A 17,232-nucleotide genomic window follows, 5' to 3' on the forward strand; every position below is an offset into this window, starting at 1 on the left:
GCAGACACACAAGCATACACACATACATACATACATTTTCGCTTTTATATATATAATACTAGCAGGGCTACCCGGCGTTGCTCGGGACCGTATAAACAATGAAAAAACAAAAGCAGATATTGAACATATGTTTTATTCTTAGGGGAGAGGAATCTTTCATCTCAAGTTTTAGCGTTACAAACAAACATTTGTCTTTTATATATATAGATAATGACAGGTTTTTTTGGGGGACCCCCTCGAAGATAACTGATCAGTTGACCAACTTCTAGTGGTCCGTTTGACGTGAAATTTCGATATTTGTCATCCGGGTGATGGGGCTTCGATATGATACCAAATTTGTCAAGTTTGGTTCCGTCTTTCAAAAGTTTTAGCGTTACAAACAAACATACATACATACACACAGACGTTTGGCTTTTATATATATAGAAGATAGAAGAAGATAGACTAGCAGGGTTACCCGGCGTTGCTCGTAACATATAAACAATGAGAAAATTGAAGTTGCTTTGGAACATATTTGTCATTTGTAGTAGAGAGGAATTTTTAATGTCTATGTATCATTTGCTATTTCGAGCAAAAAAATATTTTACCTACTCTAGGACGAGTATTACACATGTATGAAATAATTGTACCAAATTAATACATAAATACATTGTCTTGGTTAATGATTTGGCAACTCTTGCTTCACCATAAATTTCCATAAATTTAAACATTAGTGGATTTTTTTCCTTCCTCACTATCGGCAGTATAATTGTAAGAAAAATTGTCATTTTTGGAAGATGTGTCAGCAGGATTTTAAAATTAATGCATAAATACATTGACACAGTTAAGTGATTGGACAACCCTTGCTTCATTATCAAATTCTACATTACTGTTTCATTTTTTCACCACTTACTAACAACAAAATATTTTGAAAAAAAAACGTCATTTTCAGAAGATTAACTCAGCAGGTTTTGCAAACAAATAAACAAATATGTTGAGAAGTTTAGTTATTAGGCAACCCTTGCTTCACTACAAAATTCCACATTATTGTTTTCTTTTCCTTTTTACTACCATCATTTTAAGTGAAATGATATCATTTCTTGACCATAACTAAGCAGGTTTTCCAAATAATTACATAAATGCATAGACATGGATGAGGATTAGACAACTTTTACTTTGCCACAATTTTCAATATTAATGTAGTTCTCCCCCCCCCCCACCACCACCATCACCAGCGACAACATAATAGTAAGAGAAACGATGTCATTTACAGAATATGATTCCATATGTATTCCATATTTTGGAATATGACAATGTGACCTCGAAATGGGCATTACTCCCTCCAATCCCACCCCAAAAGTGGAGGTTTGTTAATCTCTAGAGAACTCCGGAGCACGTTTAAAAACAACATAATCATGCTTCTTTCTACTCACCACTACAACTGTGACATCATTCCCTGAAGGTAACATTGAAAATTCAGAAAAATATTGGTCATTCCCAACAGAAACTGGCCTAGTTCACCTTCACAGAAAACCAACAATAAACATACATGACATAAAATGAAATTAAGATCATAAACTGTTTTAGCCATTTCCGGAACTGACTAAATACCCTCCCCCCCACCTCATCACAAAAATACTATAAAATACAGGCAATGAGAAAATTTTTGAGCAAAAGAATATTTTACCTACCCTAGGATTGGCTATTACACATTTACCTTACCTAAAATAGGTAATTTACAGCACGTATATGAAATAATTTTACCTTCGTGAGGACAGGTAATGTACAACATATTTAAAATAAGTTTACCTACCCTCGGATAGGTAATTTAAATACATATATGAAACAAACATACTGTAGCGGACTGGCGGATATATTATATATCCACCAGTCGTACAAAATATGAAAAATGATTTGAAATGGGAAAGGAAGAATGAATTGTTTTGAGGAAGGAATGAGCAACGCGTTTACTTGAATTAAACGAACTAGGATTTATTTTGTGAAGAAACAAGTGAAAGAAAAGGGTACTACACGAGTTTAGTTTGGCGTGCGTCTTGACAGGTATTGTACAACATATAGAAAATAATTTCTCTTCCCACCAAGGCTGCCATAATTTTATGAAAAATGTAACAATTTTTAGAAGAGGGATCAGTAGGATTTCCAAATTAATGCATACATACATTGTCTTGGTTAATGATTAGGTAGCCATTGCTACAACATAAATTTCAGCATTACTGGGTTTCTTTCCTTTCTCACTATCGGCACTATAATTGTAAGAAAAATTGTCATTTTTGGAAGATGTCTCAGCAGACTTTTCAAATTTAAACATAAATACATTGACACAATTAGTGATTAGACAACCCTTGCTTGCATAATGCTATTGAGAATTCCCCCACCAGAAAATGAAAATAGCAGCGAGTACCTGGGCAAAAAAAAAAAAAAAATTAACCACAATAGCCAGGAAAAGGTAAAAATGTTCCGCGTTAGCCAACTTGGCTACTTGTGACATCATGTGCCTTTGAAATAAGGTCTTTTAAATTCAGTTGATCCGCACAAAATTATTGCCAAAGTATATTTTGATTGACTAACCACCAGGAGATGCTGTGCTTAAACATCCCTGCTCTATCTAGAATGACGATTGTAAATTCTGAGCAACACTGGGAAGATAAAATAAAAGTGATTCCTAGGCAATCTAGCTTTGATCATTTTCTAGATATTCTCATCATTAAAAACTGACCTTTTGTCTAATTTTGCCCTCATGTGGAAGCAAATAAATATTAACAATATTAAATGTAAACAAAAACATAACAGTTATTGTGTTTTTTGTTTTAGAGAAAAAACGTTTGAATCATCTGGGATTTTTTTTGTTTGCTCGGGGCCATATAAAACTAAATATAAGTGAAATTGCATGTAACATCTTATCCTGGTGTAGTTTTACTCCGGTTGGCGTTGATTGAAATAGTATCCCACCTTAAGACAATTGCTAGCACTCATGCAAGAGAAAAATGTTTCTTATCCTTGGCAGCACTGTGTTTGAAGATAGTAAGAGGCTTAAAAAAATTAATTTTGCCGAGATTGAATGTAAAACAGTAAGGTTTGATGAATAAGAAACAAAAACGATTTGATATTTCAATTAAAATTATTATTTAAATATTTAGATAATATAAAAAAACATAATCTGTACAAAAATAAAAATATACTCATTGCTAAAAAGTAATTTTTAATTAACAAACAAAAAAAATTTGATAATCATCTAAAAACATTGCAGCACAATATTTTCTATTTTTTTACTTTTATAAAAATGACAAAAAAAATCATGAATGAGTACATTACAAAAAAAAAAAATTTACATTAAAATATAAATTGACCGGCAATTTGTGAAATGCAATTTGTTTGAAAAAGATACCACATTATCATGAAGAATTTTAGTACTATACTCAAAGATATCAAATTGATTATGCTTAGAAAGACTTATATGTAAAGTAAATGAAATGAGAACATATTTTCTTAAAATTCATGAGTGTTTAAACAATCATTTTGCAGAAAGTGATATGATTTTAAAGGAATGTTTCCCAGACAGTTTTTCAAATAATGAAATATTAATTACAATGTGTAATTGCATTAAGATCATTAAATAAGAGTGCCCTTTTATTGGTGTTCATTTAGGTATCCAGGAATTTGCACCCAGGATGCATTTTTTTGTCAAAACAATTTTTTGTTATAGCCAAATGAATGTCTGCACAATATAAACTGAAGTAAACCAATTTGACAAAATAGTTAAGGGTTAATTTAGAGTTCAATTTAGTTAAAGTAAAAACCAAAGCAAATAAATATAAAAAAGTTTCATTTGTATTGTGTACATTGTTTTATAATGCCTGTAAATGCTATTGAAACTGGTTGACAAAAATGTATAATTTGTTGCATTTACACATCCCTGAAAGTATTTTTCCTGGATTTAAAGAAGCTCTATTTGGTTAAAAAAAAAAAAATCGAAAACTAACATAACATGACACATATAGTATAACCACATTGAACATTCATCTGATATTTAGTGGGGATTCAGGGAGAAAGGCATATGTAAAGTAAATGTAATGAGAATATATTTTATTAAAATTCATAAGTCTTTAAAACAAACATTTTGCAGAAATTGATATGATTTTCAAAGAATTTTTCCCAGAAAGATTTTTAAATAATGAAATATTAATTACAATGTATAATTACATTAGGATCATTAAAATCTTCTATACATAGGAAGCACATTAGTATGTTATGAAATCAGCAAACTAACAAAACATTATGAATGTAGTATATAATCGCTTCAAATATTGATTGGGGTCCTGGATATAACCTTAAACTATATCCGATGGTGAGGCCCCAGCTTGTGGGCTTTGGGGAATGTGGAGCCACCCCTTAATTGCCATTGTTCCCTGGTCCAATCTGACCCGGAGTGGTAGTACCTGTTAGGGTCCCAACTATGGGTTAAATAGAAACCAACATGAAAAAGAAAAAAAAAACAAATGTATTCTATTAAAAAATTTTTCTTCAAAATCACAAGATTCGGCATTGAATAACCTGAAAATGGTTGATATGCTGTAAAACAAAACCAACCAATCAACCAAACATTCATTAGATCTTATTTGGTGTGAACTTAGCGAGCTATACTTATGTAAAGTAAACAAAATGAGAACATAAAACCTAAACCTCCCCATGTTAAGAACTGCTTTCATAATAGACTTCCCCAACGTTATTTTGAAAGCCATTCTTAACATGGAGAGTGGATTCAAAACGATTGATTATCAATGCAAATAATGTAATAAATAAATTAATGAAAATAAAGGTACTTATTTATTTTTGTCACGACTAAAACTAAAATTTGGGCAGATTTGCCATTTAGTTGTACAAATAGCCTCAAACCCTATTATCACAAAAAGGGACACTTTGGGTCGACACAGGTGTATAGGGCTTAATGTGAACCACGTTCTTTAACAAATAAAAAAAAGAAATAATGAAAGATTAAGTTTTAAAACGATTAAATGTGTTTTATTTTATACTTTGAATTTTTATTTCATCATTTAAAACTTTGAACCATACAAATAATACGTTGGTTAACAAATGATAAAAAAAGAAAGAAATAATGCAAGATGAACTTTAAAACTTCATCTTGCACTCTTTCTTTCTTTATTTGTTAAACAAGGTGATTAATTTGAATTAAATTTTATTCATAGAATTCCATTTTAAATAATCACAGAAATATAAACAAACGTTTTTTTACATTAAGTGCTATACACTGGTTAAACCAACGTATTCCCTTTTTGTGATAATAGGGTTTGAGGCTATTTGTACAACTAAACGGCAAATATGCCAAAATCAGTTCAGTACAAACGCACACAGTAAATAAATAAATTATTAAAAAACAGAACCGTTTTTTGGTTAATAAAAGTAATATCCAAATAAAATATAAAAAGTGAAAATATAAAGAATTTAATATAACATAGACTGTTTTGTTGTGTTTAGTCTAGGCAGACATCGTAATGTGAGAATGTTTTTCTGTTATTTAATAAAAACAAATGTAAAGAAATATTTGACCTAACATTGTAAAAAAAAAAAAATAAATAAAAACTATTTGTAACTCTATTGTTTTGAAAGCCATTCCCAACAAGGAGGGGGGGGGGCTTTCACCTAACAATTGAATTAAAAAAAAAAGAATGATATTGTGCAACTTACATTTAACATGTAGAAACTATTAAAAAAAATAGTGCGGTAAATTTTTTGAGTTTTTAAAAACATAAAAAATTGTCTACACAGTGAAGGCGTTAACAGCGTAAATATCAAGAAAAAAGTTGCAAAATAAAGAAATGTATCTATTGGAACCCATGATTAAAAAAGTAATTGTTAAACATGATTAATTTAAATTAAATTTTAATCATAGGATTATATGTTTTTAAAAGTTGGCCTTTCTATGGTTTAACAGATTGGCCTTTTTAAGGTCAAATTTGGCCTAAAGGCCAAATTTAAAAGCAATACTCAACCTCGAATGTCGTACATTTAGTCTAATAAAAATGATGAAAAAATGAAAATGAATTTTATCTGGTTTTATTTAAGCCTTTAGGTCTAATAATATGTTTTATATAAGAAATAGCTTTTATAAGTTTTTTTTGTCTCTCAATTAATTTGCACTGCTAAAAAATAACATGTATGCTTCTACAGAATATGAACCTAATGTAAATTAAATCCGAGAAATCTATATTCTTTTTTTGAATAAGATAAGTGTAGAAAAAAAAAACAAAAAACTTTATAACTTTATAGTAACTGAACTATTAAGAAATTGACAGCCAAGTGTTTTTTTTTGTTATTTTTACATCTAATTTACATGTATGTAAATTGTAAAATGAAATAGGGACATAATAGTGGTTTTACGTCGTAATGTTACAATAAAAAAAAAACAATGTGATTTTACTTCATAATTGTCCAGCAATTGTTTGGCTTATGTAGCAAATAAAAAATGTAATTAAATTAATAAAAATTAAAAAAAATGAAACTATTATAGCATTCCTCAATACCAAAAAGCAAAATTAAGTCAAGTTTTTTATTTATTTATTTTTTCAAATCAAATAGAGGCTGAATAGTTTTTGTTTCAAAACAAAAACAATGTGGTTTTACGTCGTAATTGTCCAGCAATTGTTTAAAAAATGTAATTAAATTAATTAAAAAATAAAAATAAAACTATCGTAGCATTCCGAAGTAAAATATGTTTACTTTATAGTACATTAATTGGACACGACAAAAAAGTGAGAAAATGTAGTTTTTTTTTTGTTTTTTTTAAACAAATTATAATATATGGTAAAATATTACAACAAAATAGCGACTTAATTTTTTTTTTTTTTTTTTTTTTCAATAAAAAAATAAATGGTTATGTAACCGATGTATATTTATTGTTCTTGATAATTTTCTTTGAAGTTTCATGCAAAAATCTTTATTAGTCAGGGTAAGTCAGAACAAAAGATTTCTTTTAAATAATTTGTTGGATTTAAAAAATATTTAGTTTTGGTTAATATTTGAAATTGTTTCGATGAAATTCCGAAGGGGGGATAGTCATACTTTAACTCCCATGTATTGTTCTTGCAACTCTAATCTATTATCTCACCTGTCAGTGTGTGTGTATGTATGTATTGTTGAGACACTTGTAGTCTGTCTAAACTGTACGAACGAACTGCCCAAACCAAGATGGCCGACTCCTATTTATATCACCACAAGCAAGGGAGGTAACCATGTAACTGAAGCAAGGGAGGTAACCAATGTCTACATTAACATTGCTGCTGTCCTCAAGTGAATAATTTATTTCTGATTTAACAAGTCCCTTAGAAGCTCAGACGAAGCTCCTGCCTTGGTCAAACAATCAGAGACCTGATCACAACCCTTGATCCATTCTATCTGTATCTCTCCTCTACTCTTCACTTCCTTCAGCCTTGCTACATCTATTCTCAATCGTCGATCGCTTACCAGATTGTTGGAATTCAATGTCTCCACAAGTGATGCATTATCTGTCTTGCAGAGAACGTCTGGCAATTTAGATAACTGAAATACCTCTTGTATCATAACCGCAGTCAAAACACCAGCATCAGCTCCCTCATTCAGAGCAAGAGTCTCTGAGGCCAATGGGCTTTTTGTCACTCTGTCCAATTTCTTTGACGCCCAACACATGGGGGCCATTTTGTCAGTACTTCCTCCAATAAAGACAACAAAACCACCCTGTGAAGATCCATCTTCCAGACTGGCATAAGAGGCATCAGTATAACACAAAATGTGTAAATCTGAGGGCTTTCCCAATTTTGGAAATGTTATAGAACCCTTCTTGGATTTCAATTTTGATAAGGCTTTATTCGCCTCAAATAAGGCTTTTACTTTGGGATGCTTTCCAGTGTTGCTCATTTTACACACATCAAAAGCTATATCAGGGCGTGTTTGAGTTGAAACCCACATCATCTGACCTGCAAGTCTCTTCAACTCATGCTTTTCTTCTTCATTCAGTTCATCATTTTTCCTCAGTATCCTCCCTTTGCTTATTTCTATTGGAGATATGGAAGATACATATAGATCTTGTTCTACAGTGATCCCATTTTCCTGTTGATTAACATTCAGTCCAACATATTTGAATGTTCCACTTTCATGAGATCCCACCTTAAATTTTTCTTTCAATGTTGCAATCACATCCCTTTCAAACTCTGTGTTTCCACAGAAAACAAAATCATCCACGTGCATAGCAAGAATTCCAGTCAAATTTCCTTTAATATCATGCCACAAAAACAATGCATTATCATAAGCACTTGCTACTCCTTTTAATTCAATCAAAGCCTGAGTAACTCTCTTGTACCATGCCCGTGGAGCATCATTCAATCCATAGATGCATCTTTTTAATTTCCACACTTGAGATTTAGGACAAACATCAGATGGTGGCCTCAGGTACACATCTCTCTCTAAAATACCACCTTGCAAAAAGGCTGAGGTAAAATCTATGGTCTGCAGCATCCAATTCTTTATTGATGCGGTTAGCATGACCATTCGCATAGCTTCACGGCTACATGTTGGGGAGTCCGTTTTCAGATTACTATTTTCTTCATAGCCTCGTGCTACAAGGCGAGCTTTCATTGTTTTCTGATTATCCTTGAATTTTTCAGTAATCACCCATCTTGTGGATATTGTTTTTTGACCTGTGTATGGCACACATTCAAATACTTCATAGGTGTTCATGTTTTTTATTTCTTTATGCTTGGCATCCATTACAGCTTTCGACTGCTCTTGTTCAGCGGTGAGCAGGACTACATTTTCCTGTTCAGTATATTGGGGCACTTCTCTCCAATGATCAATATGATTCCAGTTGATACAAACTTGATCCTCGTTTTCATCCTCAGGTTCTATATTGATCCAATGACTATATTTGCCAGTTGATTTAGGCTGTACTGACATAACCTTTCCTTTCTTCCACTCCCCACTTCCATTTATTTTATAAGTTATGGTCTTATTTCGGCCAGGTTTTTCAGTCTTATCTCTTAAACTGGTAGAACTATCAACAACTTCTTCTCTGTCTATATCTTCACTTTCTACCACTTGATTCTGCAACTCCTCCTCCTCAACTGAAAGGTATTCATTCTTCCCTTCTGTAGTGTTTCCCAGCATTTCAGCTTTTTTTGTTCTTTTTTCGTTGTTTTTATTCACTTTCATCAATTGGCACGGATGCATCCTATAAAATGCTCCGCCATGTCTGATTAAGACAAACTGGCCTTCTCTGCCTAACACTTTTGCTGGACCACGCCATCCTTTAAAACCCTGCCTCCGATAATAGATTTGGTCTCCGGTAGCATAATCTTCATCAGCATAAGTTCTGACATTAGACCTGAGAGCTCTCCTAATTCTCTCACTGGACTCAGCTTCCAAAAAGTTTCTCCTTGCACTATGGAGAGCATTTAAATTTTTTCTCACCATGTCACTTGTAGTAGAGGACTCCATAGCAGGTAACTGGTCTGTCAGAATTGAGGGTGTATTTACATTGAAACCGAATACAAGTTCATTTGGACTGTGTCCAGAGTAATTGAGGAGGGCATTTTTTGCACAAATAGCCCATGCCAAGGCAATTTCAGGTTCACACTTCTCATCGTCAATTGTTTTTTTCATTGCCTCAGCAACTATCAAATTATGACGTTCTACAGTACCGTTGCTGAATGGACTTTCTGCGGCAGTAGTACAGGTCTCTATGTTGAGTTTTTCATTCATCTGTCTATAGTGTTCGTTGTTGAATTCACCCCCATTATCACTCAGAAAACGAACAGGTGATCCGAAATAGGTAATCCACATCATAAAGATGTTTTTGATGATCTCCTCCTTCTTCTTTGTTTTGATCAATGTTGCCGCTGAATACCTGGTAGCGGCATCAATGAGATGTAGTATCCACACCTCATTGTGGATGAACTCTTTCAAATCCATGCAAACTGTGTGATTAAATCTATTGCCAAGAGGCAATCCCACAACCGGTCGCAGTGGAGCTTTTTTAAATCTAAGGCAAATTTGACAGTTTTCACAAACCTCCTCAATCGCCTTTATAAATTCCTTGTCATTGAATTTGCCACTTTTTTTAACCAAGGAAACAAGTTTTTCCTTCGAGGCATGAGCAAACTGTCGATGAAGTTTTTCTGCTTTTTTTTTTTTTTCTGTGAAAGAACACTGACCAAAATTCTGAACATGTAATACAATGTTCTTAGTACCACTATGATCCAACAACTTATTTGTTAAGGGGAGACAATAGTGCCCTGAAGTTGTGGTCTTTAGTTCAATACATTTATCAAAAATCCAGCACATATCTTTCCGGAAATCTAGCACTATTCCTGCTGTCTTCATTGATTTGTGACTTAATAGAAGAGGCAAGTCGTTTTTCACAATATCTGCTTCGATATAAACTCTTATACCTCCGAGTGTAACCGGAAATTTAGCAACTTTAATTGCTGTGACAGCCACTCCATCACCAAAACAAAAACTCCGGTCTGAGTTCGTATACTTCACTAGTTGCAGGTCACTTTCATTTAAAGTATCTAAATAAACATCAAGCCACACTTCGCCAGCCAGTGTGCGAGTACAAGCAGAATCCAAGACTGCCATTCCAAATGTTTCCTTTACAAGATTTGAGATTTTTTCATTTGTACTGTTCAAATAAATATTTTCTTGAATGAACAACGTAATGTGTATTTGTTCTGTCGCTTCCGTAAACCTGGGCGTATTTCTAGGACACTCTCTAATTAGATGGTTCGGAGACTGACATTTGTAACACAACAACACGTTTCCACTTCGGTCACATGGATTAGATTGTCCTCGACGAAAACGCCTTTTGTTGTTACCCGGTTTAGAATAATTATAGTTGACGATTTCGGGCTCTGATTTCACTGCCGGTACATTTTCATCACGATAAATGTCACCAAATACTTTCTTTATCGATTCCTTCATGTTTTGATACGTCAAAACAGAACACGTTGTCCGCGCTAATTTTTCGTTCTCTTCCGATATGTTAACCGCGTTCAAAACAAGAAAAGCTTGCACTCCTTCCGGTAGAATAATGTAGAATTTTTTTAATCTTTGGTACAAAAACTCATAACGAACAAGAAAGTCATTTATACTGGTACCTGACGATCTTTTATAAGTGTAAAATTCCTTAAAAGTCATGTAAGCGCGCGTGTGTTCATCCTTTAAATATATGTCATCCAGTTTCTTTATTAAGATCTTCAAGCCATCTCGTCCGCCGATGTCACTTGTTGGCAATTCACGGACACATTCTCTAATATTCGGTGGTAGCGTCAAAAACACTGCTGGCCCTTTTTTTTCCTCAGAAAGATCCGTGAACAACGACCACATTTCAACGTCTTGTTTCCAGTTCTCGTAAACATCCTCCCCCTCCAACAATGGAGGTTGTTTGTTCGAAGTTGCCATATCCGATATCCGATCTGTCTAGTGCTACAGACAAGCTGTACAAAAAAAAAAAAATTTTTTTTTTTTTTTTTTTTTTTTTTCGTTTTGTCGCACACAGAGGGATATCTCTGCTACCATTTGTTGAGACACTTGTAGTCTGTCTAAACTGTACGAACGAACTGCCCAAACCAAGATGGCCGACTCCTATTTATATCACCACAAGCAAGGGAGGTAACCATGTAACTGAAGCAAGGGAGGTAACCAATGTCTACATTAACATGTATGTCTTGCTAAAACTTTCGGCACATGCAACCACCACTGACATAATTGGTATCATTTGAAAACTCAGTCTCTCGGCCGACAAATATCCCCAAATTGGCCAGAAACATTAATTCTTTCACCGTAAACTGAGCCGCAAGGAGGGGTTACTTTATTCGTCAACATTTTGCAAAGTCATACGTCTTGCAACAACTAAGCTTAATTGAATGGTGGCAAAGTCGTATGTCACAGAGAGTGCATCGACAAAAACTTTACTTTTTTTTCACTTCTTTTTCCTCTTAGCGTTACAGGTTCGAGCTTGCCTGCTTACTATTTTTTTTATGCTCGTGCGAGTACTCTCATTTTTTTTAGGGAGGGGGTACTTTTTTTTTAACATTTTTTTGTTTTAGGACTCTGGTGATCAATACCCTTACCATAAAACCTCTCCACACCTAGACAATGCCGGATACCTTCTGCTAGTATTTATTAAGAGACCTATTTTCATTACACCTATAATCTGCAGTAATAATCATTTGACAATTGTTTCTTTTGTCCATGACAAATAATACTATATGTTCAGATAAATAATAATTATTTCACCTGTAGTAATCAAAATGAATCTCACTTTTGCAAGATTGTTTGCATTCTTATCTTTTTCATTTTCTGCAAATTTTTTTTTTTTTTGTCATGTTGAATTTGCATTTCTGTTATTCTACTCATTTGAAAAATGTTTTTGACTATATTTTATTTCAGTTAATAACAAATAAATATAATTTAAATTATTTACTGATTTTAATTTTATGATTCACATTTTGTTACAGAATGATTTTTTTTGTTTTCAAATAGTCACATAAACTGAAGAATTTTACTTGAATTTTGTCTTTAACTAATGTTATATTTAACAGATTTTATATTAAATTTTGTGTTATGTTTGTTCTCAGCATCCCAAATTACATTTTCATCTACTGAAATATGAATTTGTGAAGTTGAAAAATTGATATAAGCAAAGTTTATTAATTATGGTTATTAACTAATAAACTTGGTGTATGTATAATTTAGAATTTATGGTATCAAAAGCATACACACAATATGCTTATTTGATTTGGAATTTTCAAATTTACAATTTTTCTGTTAGGGCTTTATAAAAATATTGTGGGATCTGTGTTGGTGCCGGACATTCATAAATAACAATAAGCAAACATTTGACTTTCTTTTATAACTTGAAAATTATATTTGTGAGAAATACAATTAATAATAGTAGTAGTAATAATAATAATAATAATAATAATAATAATAATAATAGTAATATGGTGTTCAGAAGTGGAAGAAGGAGTAGTTTCTTTGATTTCTCAATTTTCCTTGGCAATACTGATATCCTGCTAGTATTAGATAAAGAAGCAGTACACAATCCACATAGGATTATTGAAGGGTGGTTGGAAACAGTTTAAATATGCAGAATATGAAATGATTTAATTTAATCCTCTCAAAAAGATTTCAAGATGATCATGCAATTACATTACTCACCTTAGTACACATCAGGATTTCTTGAAATAATCAATTACTGTAAAATATGCCAGTGAATCTCACTAGTTAGTGTAAGTAGATTTTCAAACAATATCGAGTGATTTTCTTTTTAAGAAATTTTTAAAGAATCATGGAAGTTATACTAATCAGTGTGAAAAAAAAGTAGAAAAGGAAAAATTATTTATTTTTGATGTTGAAATAAGATTGTGCATTTTTTTTTAAGATACTTGTTCATTATTTAGGAAATTGCAGTTCAAAAATTAGAGTGGACTGAAGAGTATGCCTTAAAAAAGATTATTCCATTGGTAACCAAATGGACAATGCTTGAGATTATTGGTGTTATTCCTAACAAGTACCACGAAGAATGTCTTGTGCCAGAGAAGTAAGTATTCCACTTTTTCCAACTCATTCTAAAATATGTGATAAATCCTGTTATCTTTTGTGTGATTTACCAGAGATCCAATGTCATGGGAATTTTAAGCAGATTTTTTAAATCCTCTTGATATTTTGAAACACGACTATTTTTTTGCTTGAACATGCGGCAACTACAACGTCCACAGATTTTGTCTTTTAGTTGATAAAAACCTATTAATTTATTGAAAATTTAATTTCATATCAGAGAAATAGTGGGCAACAAAAACTTATTATCCAACATGAACATCATTTAAATTGTTATCATTAAGGATTCAGATAAGAACTTCAGACCAGTTAATAACACCAAATAGTTATTCTTCTAAAAGAAATCGCAGTATAAAAAACAAACTAAGAAACAAACTAAACAAAGTAAAAATTGTAAATAAGATAATGTAATATTCTGAACCGTCTCCCCCCCCCCTACTCCTTCTCTCAAGAACTATAGTCCTGGAGAATGTGAAGGAAATGATTTCAAAAATGAAAATGACACCCGAGCCCCAACCCCGTGTGCGGACAGTCCATAACAGGAATATTCAAGTTCTCAGATCAATTGTCTCTGGTGTGAAGAGGAGGGCGATAGAGAGAGGGGGGGAAAAAAAAGTAATAAAACAACCAAAAATCACAACCTGCCAGCCCCCATACTCTAAAAACAAAAATAAGAATCGAATGAGAATTTTAAAAAAACATAAAAAAGGATAATTGTTCATTCGAAAGTCCAAGAGTCTTCATATATATGTCAACCAAACATCAACAATTGTTCTCTGATTATTGTACACAAAATAACCCTTATCCCCGAGTGGCTTACAAGCCTTGATAAGTGGTGATCCCCATGTAAAAAAAAAAAAGAGGCAGCAGGTAATGAGGCAGACAAATCGTTTGAATTCTCATTCATTGATTACTTTTTGCTAGTTAGCTAAGAATGAAATTAGTGTTATTATTTTTGCTGATCACTCTAAGACAAAGTTCTTTGGGATTTCTAGTTAAAGCTCAGAGTTCAGCTTGGAATCAGTCAGGCTAGAACAGATCAGATTGGTGTAGATCCAAACATTTAGACGAGGTTCAGCAGATGATGAGGCCTCAACAAACAAATTATCTCAGTTGGAGATAGATATATATATATATATATATATATATATGATTAGTTTTTTTTTTTTTTTTTTTTTTTTTTTTGGAAAAAGAATTCCAGCAGAGTGCTCAATTAAAAGGAAAATCCAAATTTTAAGAGCGTACTTATATTTTGTGTCTCAACTAACAACTTTCTGTACACAAAATATAAAAATATATATATATATATATATATATATATATATATTTGAGATGCACCTGTAGCCGATACCTGTGGCGTCACCCGTGTTTTCGTCTAGTGGTTGAATTCGTCGTCGTCGTCAGTCGCTCTCCGGTTCCGCTTTCAAATCAGCTTCCAAACGTCACCTGGGCTATCGGAGAAATATATTGCATTCACAACGAGATTTCCAATTAAAGAAAAGAAAGTCAAAACTTAATTGGTTTTTCTTAACATAGAATGGATTATTGTCTTCGACTTTACAAATAATAGCTACACACTGACCTAGTCATGCAACTTAGGGGGCTGGCAGTTTTCTTTCCTTTACCAAGTTCTCTGTTCTTCATCTACTATCAGTCCACGGGAAGGGATCAACTGTCCAAGCAAAAAGAAGACCCCGATTAGCCAAGTGTCTTGTTTTTATCAAGTCAGTAATTCCTCCCTCTGCCTTTTTGGAGTTATTCTTTCTTTTTCTTTTCCTCTCTCTTTTTTTTTTTATCCTATAAATTTCTACTCCTCCTCTCGAACTTATCTCTACCCAGTTTTATACCCCCATTTGCACTGAGGTGTTTTTACTTATTATCAAATTAGGGGTGATTAGTCACCCCGGTCGAACAACGCTCGGCGGCGACCCTCATCCCCCGACCCTCACCCCAAGCTGTCAGCTAAGATATCTGGGTCTCTTCATATCGCTCAGCAGAGGTTTTAAAAACAACTTTTTCATTGTTAACAGATATATAACCACAATTAGATAAAAACAATTATTTGTTTTTTCTCTTTCTGACAAAATCCCATAGACATTTCTGTTTAAAACAACATCAAACCATCATCATTAGAATTCAGCCGTGCGAATTCCTCTAGCAAGGTCACTCGGCATCACTCGGTCTCCATCAGGTCACATATGTAATGTGTATACTGGAACTTAACTAAGATGTGGAGATCCTTTCCCATGGTGATGTCACATACACGCACACACACATACACACAGCACAACGAATGCACAATTTATCTCAGTTTGTGTTTTTTCTGTTGTTGATTTTGTATACTTGTAAACCAATGCTTGTGACCTTGGCAATCGAGTGTGAAATAGATGACCGGGTTTGAATGAGATCTGAAGATGAACAGGAAACTATGGCACATGAACTTTGGGGTTGCGATCATCAAAGGTGGCATATGGTTTACAACATAAGTTATTCACTATTAAAAAAGTTACTTTACTTATATTAATACTGAAAAAAGAACAGTTAAGCACCATGTAAAAAACTGTAGTTTAGGGATGAATACCATTAAAAACTGGATACAAATAATGTTTATTCATATAAATATCTAGACGTTCAGCATTAATATTTATATTTTCTTAGAAAGTTTGGCTCAAAATAAAATTTTCTGCAATATAACTGACAGTGCAATACATAAAATAGCTGAAAAAAAAGAATCACATGCAAGGCAATGATAAAAAAAAATTAACAAAAACATTTCATACTTTAACAAATGTAATGTAATCTAATGCAAAACGTTTTTTCCAGTGAATTTGTAAACCATGAATGACAATAATTTTAAAGTTCACATATACATACTCATGCAGTGGTTCTGTCCCTCTTTCATGAAATCATTTTCATTTTCCTTTGAGATCCACTTGTCGCATCAACACAAATAAACTTTAATTTCACTCACTTAGGTGCACTCCAACTCCTAAAATTATTCTTCCTTGTTGCATCAAAGGTTGAAATCATACATGGCAGCTCAGAAGTACAAATATTGACTGTTAAGCTTCTTTCTTTTCTACCCTCTCTTTTCTTTCATCCACTTTCTTTCTTCTCCATCCGCCCCCTTTGTTTTCTTCCATTTTCTCATTTCTTTTTTTTTGCCCTCCCCTTTGCTTTCTTCCACTTTCTCATTTTTTTCTTTTTCATTTTGCCCTTTGTTTTGTTCCTTTTTCTCATTTCTTTCTTTTTCATCCTATCCTTTGTTTTCTTTCACTTTCTCATTTATTTCTCTTTCTAGCCTCGTCTTTGTTTTCTTCCACATTCTTATTTATTTCTCTTTCTATCTTCTCCTTTGTTTTCTTCCACTTTCTCATTTATTTCTCTTTCTATCCTCTCCTTTGTACTTTTCAACATTCTCATTTATTTCTCTTTCTATCCTCTTCTTTGCTTTCTTCCACATTCTCAGTTATTTCTCTTTCTATCCTCTCCTTTATTTTCTTCCACTTTCTCATTTATTTCTCTTTCTATCCTCTCCTTCGTTTTCTTCCACATTCTCATTTATTTCTCTTTCTATCCTCTTCTTTCTTTCCTTCCACTTTCTCATTTATTTCTCTTTCTATC

General features: G+C 32.8%; 2 protein-coding genes across 2 annotated transcripts in view; one reads left to right on the forward strand and one right to left on the reverse strand.

Annotated features, from left to right (window-relative positions):
* The window catches only part of LOC145276878 (protein canopy homolog 2-like), a 318,296-nt gene extending 316,833 nt beyond the window's left edge, over positions 1-1,463 (reverse strand). The window contains exon 1 of the mRNA XM_080128296.1: positions 1,413-1,463. Coding sequence (XP_079984422.1) covers positions 1,413-1,448 — 36 coding nt within the window. The 5' untranslated portion in view covers positions 1,449-1,463. The remainder of the gene's footprint in view (positions 1-1,412) is intronic.
* The window catches only part of LOC145276877 (uncharacterized), a 244,398-nt gene that overhangs the window by 175,472 nt on the left and 51,694 nt on the right, over positions 1-17,232 (forward strand). The window contains exon 9 of the mRNA XM_080128295.1: positions 13,452-13,591. Within this exon, the coding sequence (XP_079984421.1) occupies positions 13,452-13,591 (140 nt within the window). The remainder of the gene's footprint in view (positions 1-13,451; positions 13,592-17,232) is intronic.

The sequence above is a fragment of the Euprymna scolopes genome, chromosome 5, assembly GCF_053919585.1.
Source record: "Euprymna scolopes isolate OS-2025 chromosome 5, ASM5391958v1, whole genome shotgun sequence".
NCBI classification, from domain to species: domain Eukaryota; kingdom Metazoa; phylum Mollusca; class Cephalopoda; order Sepiida; family Sepiolidae; genus Euprymna; species Euprymna scolopes.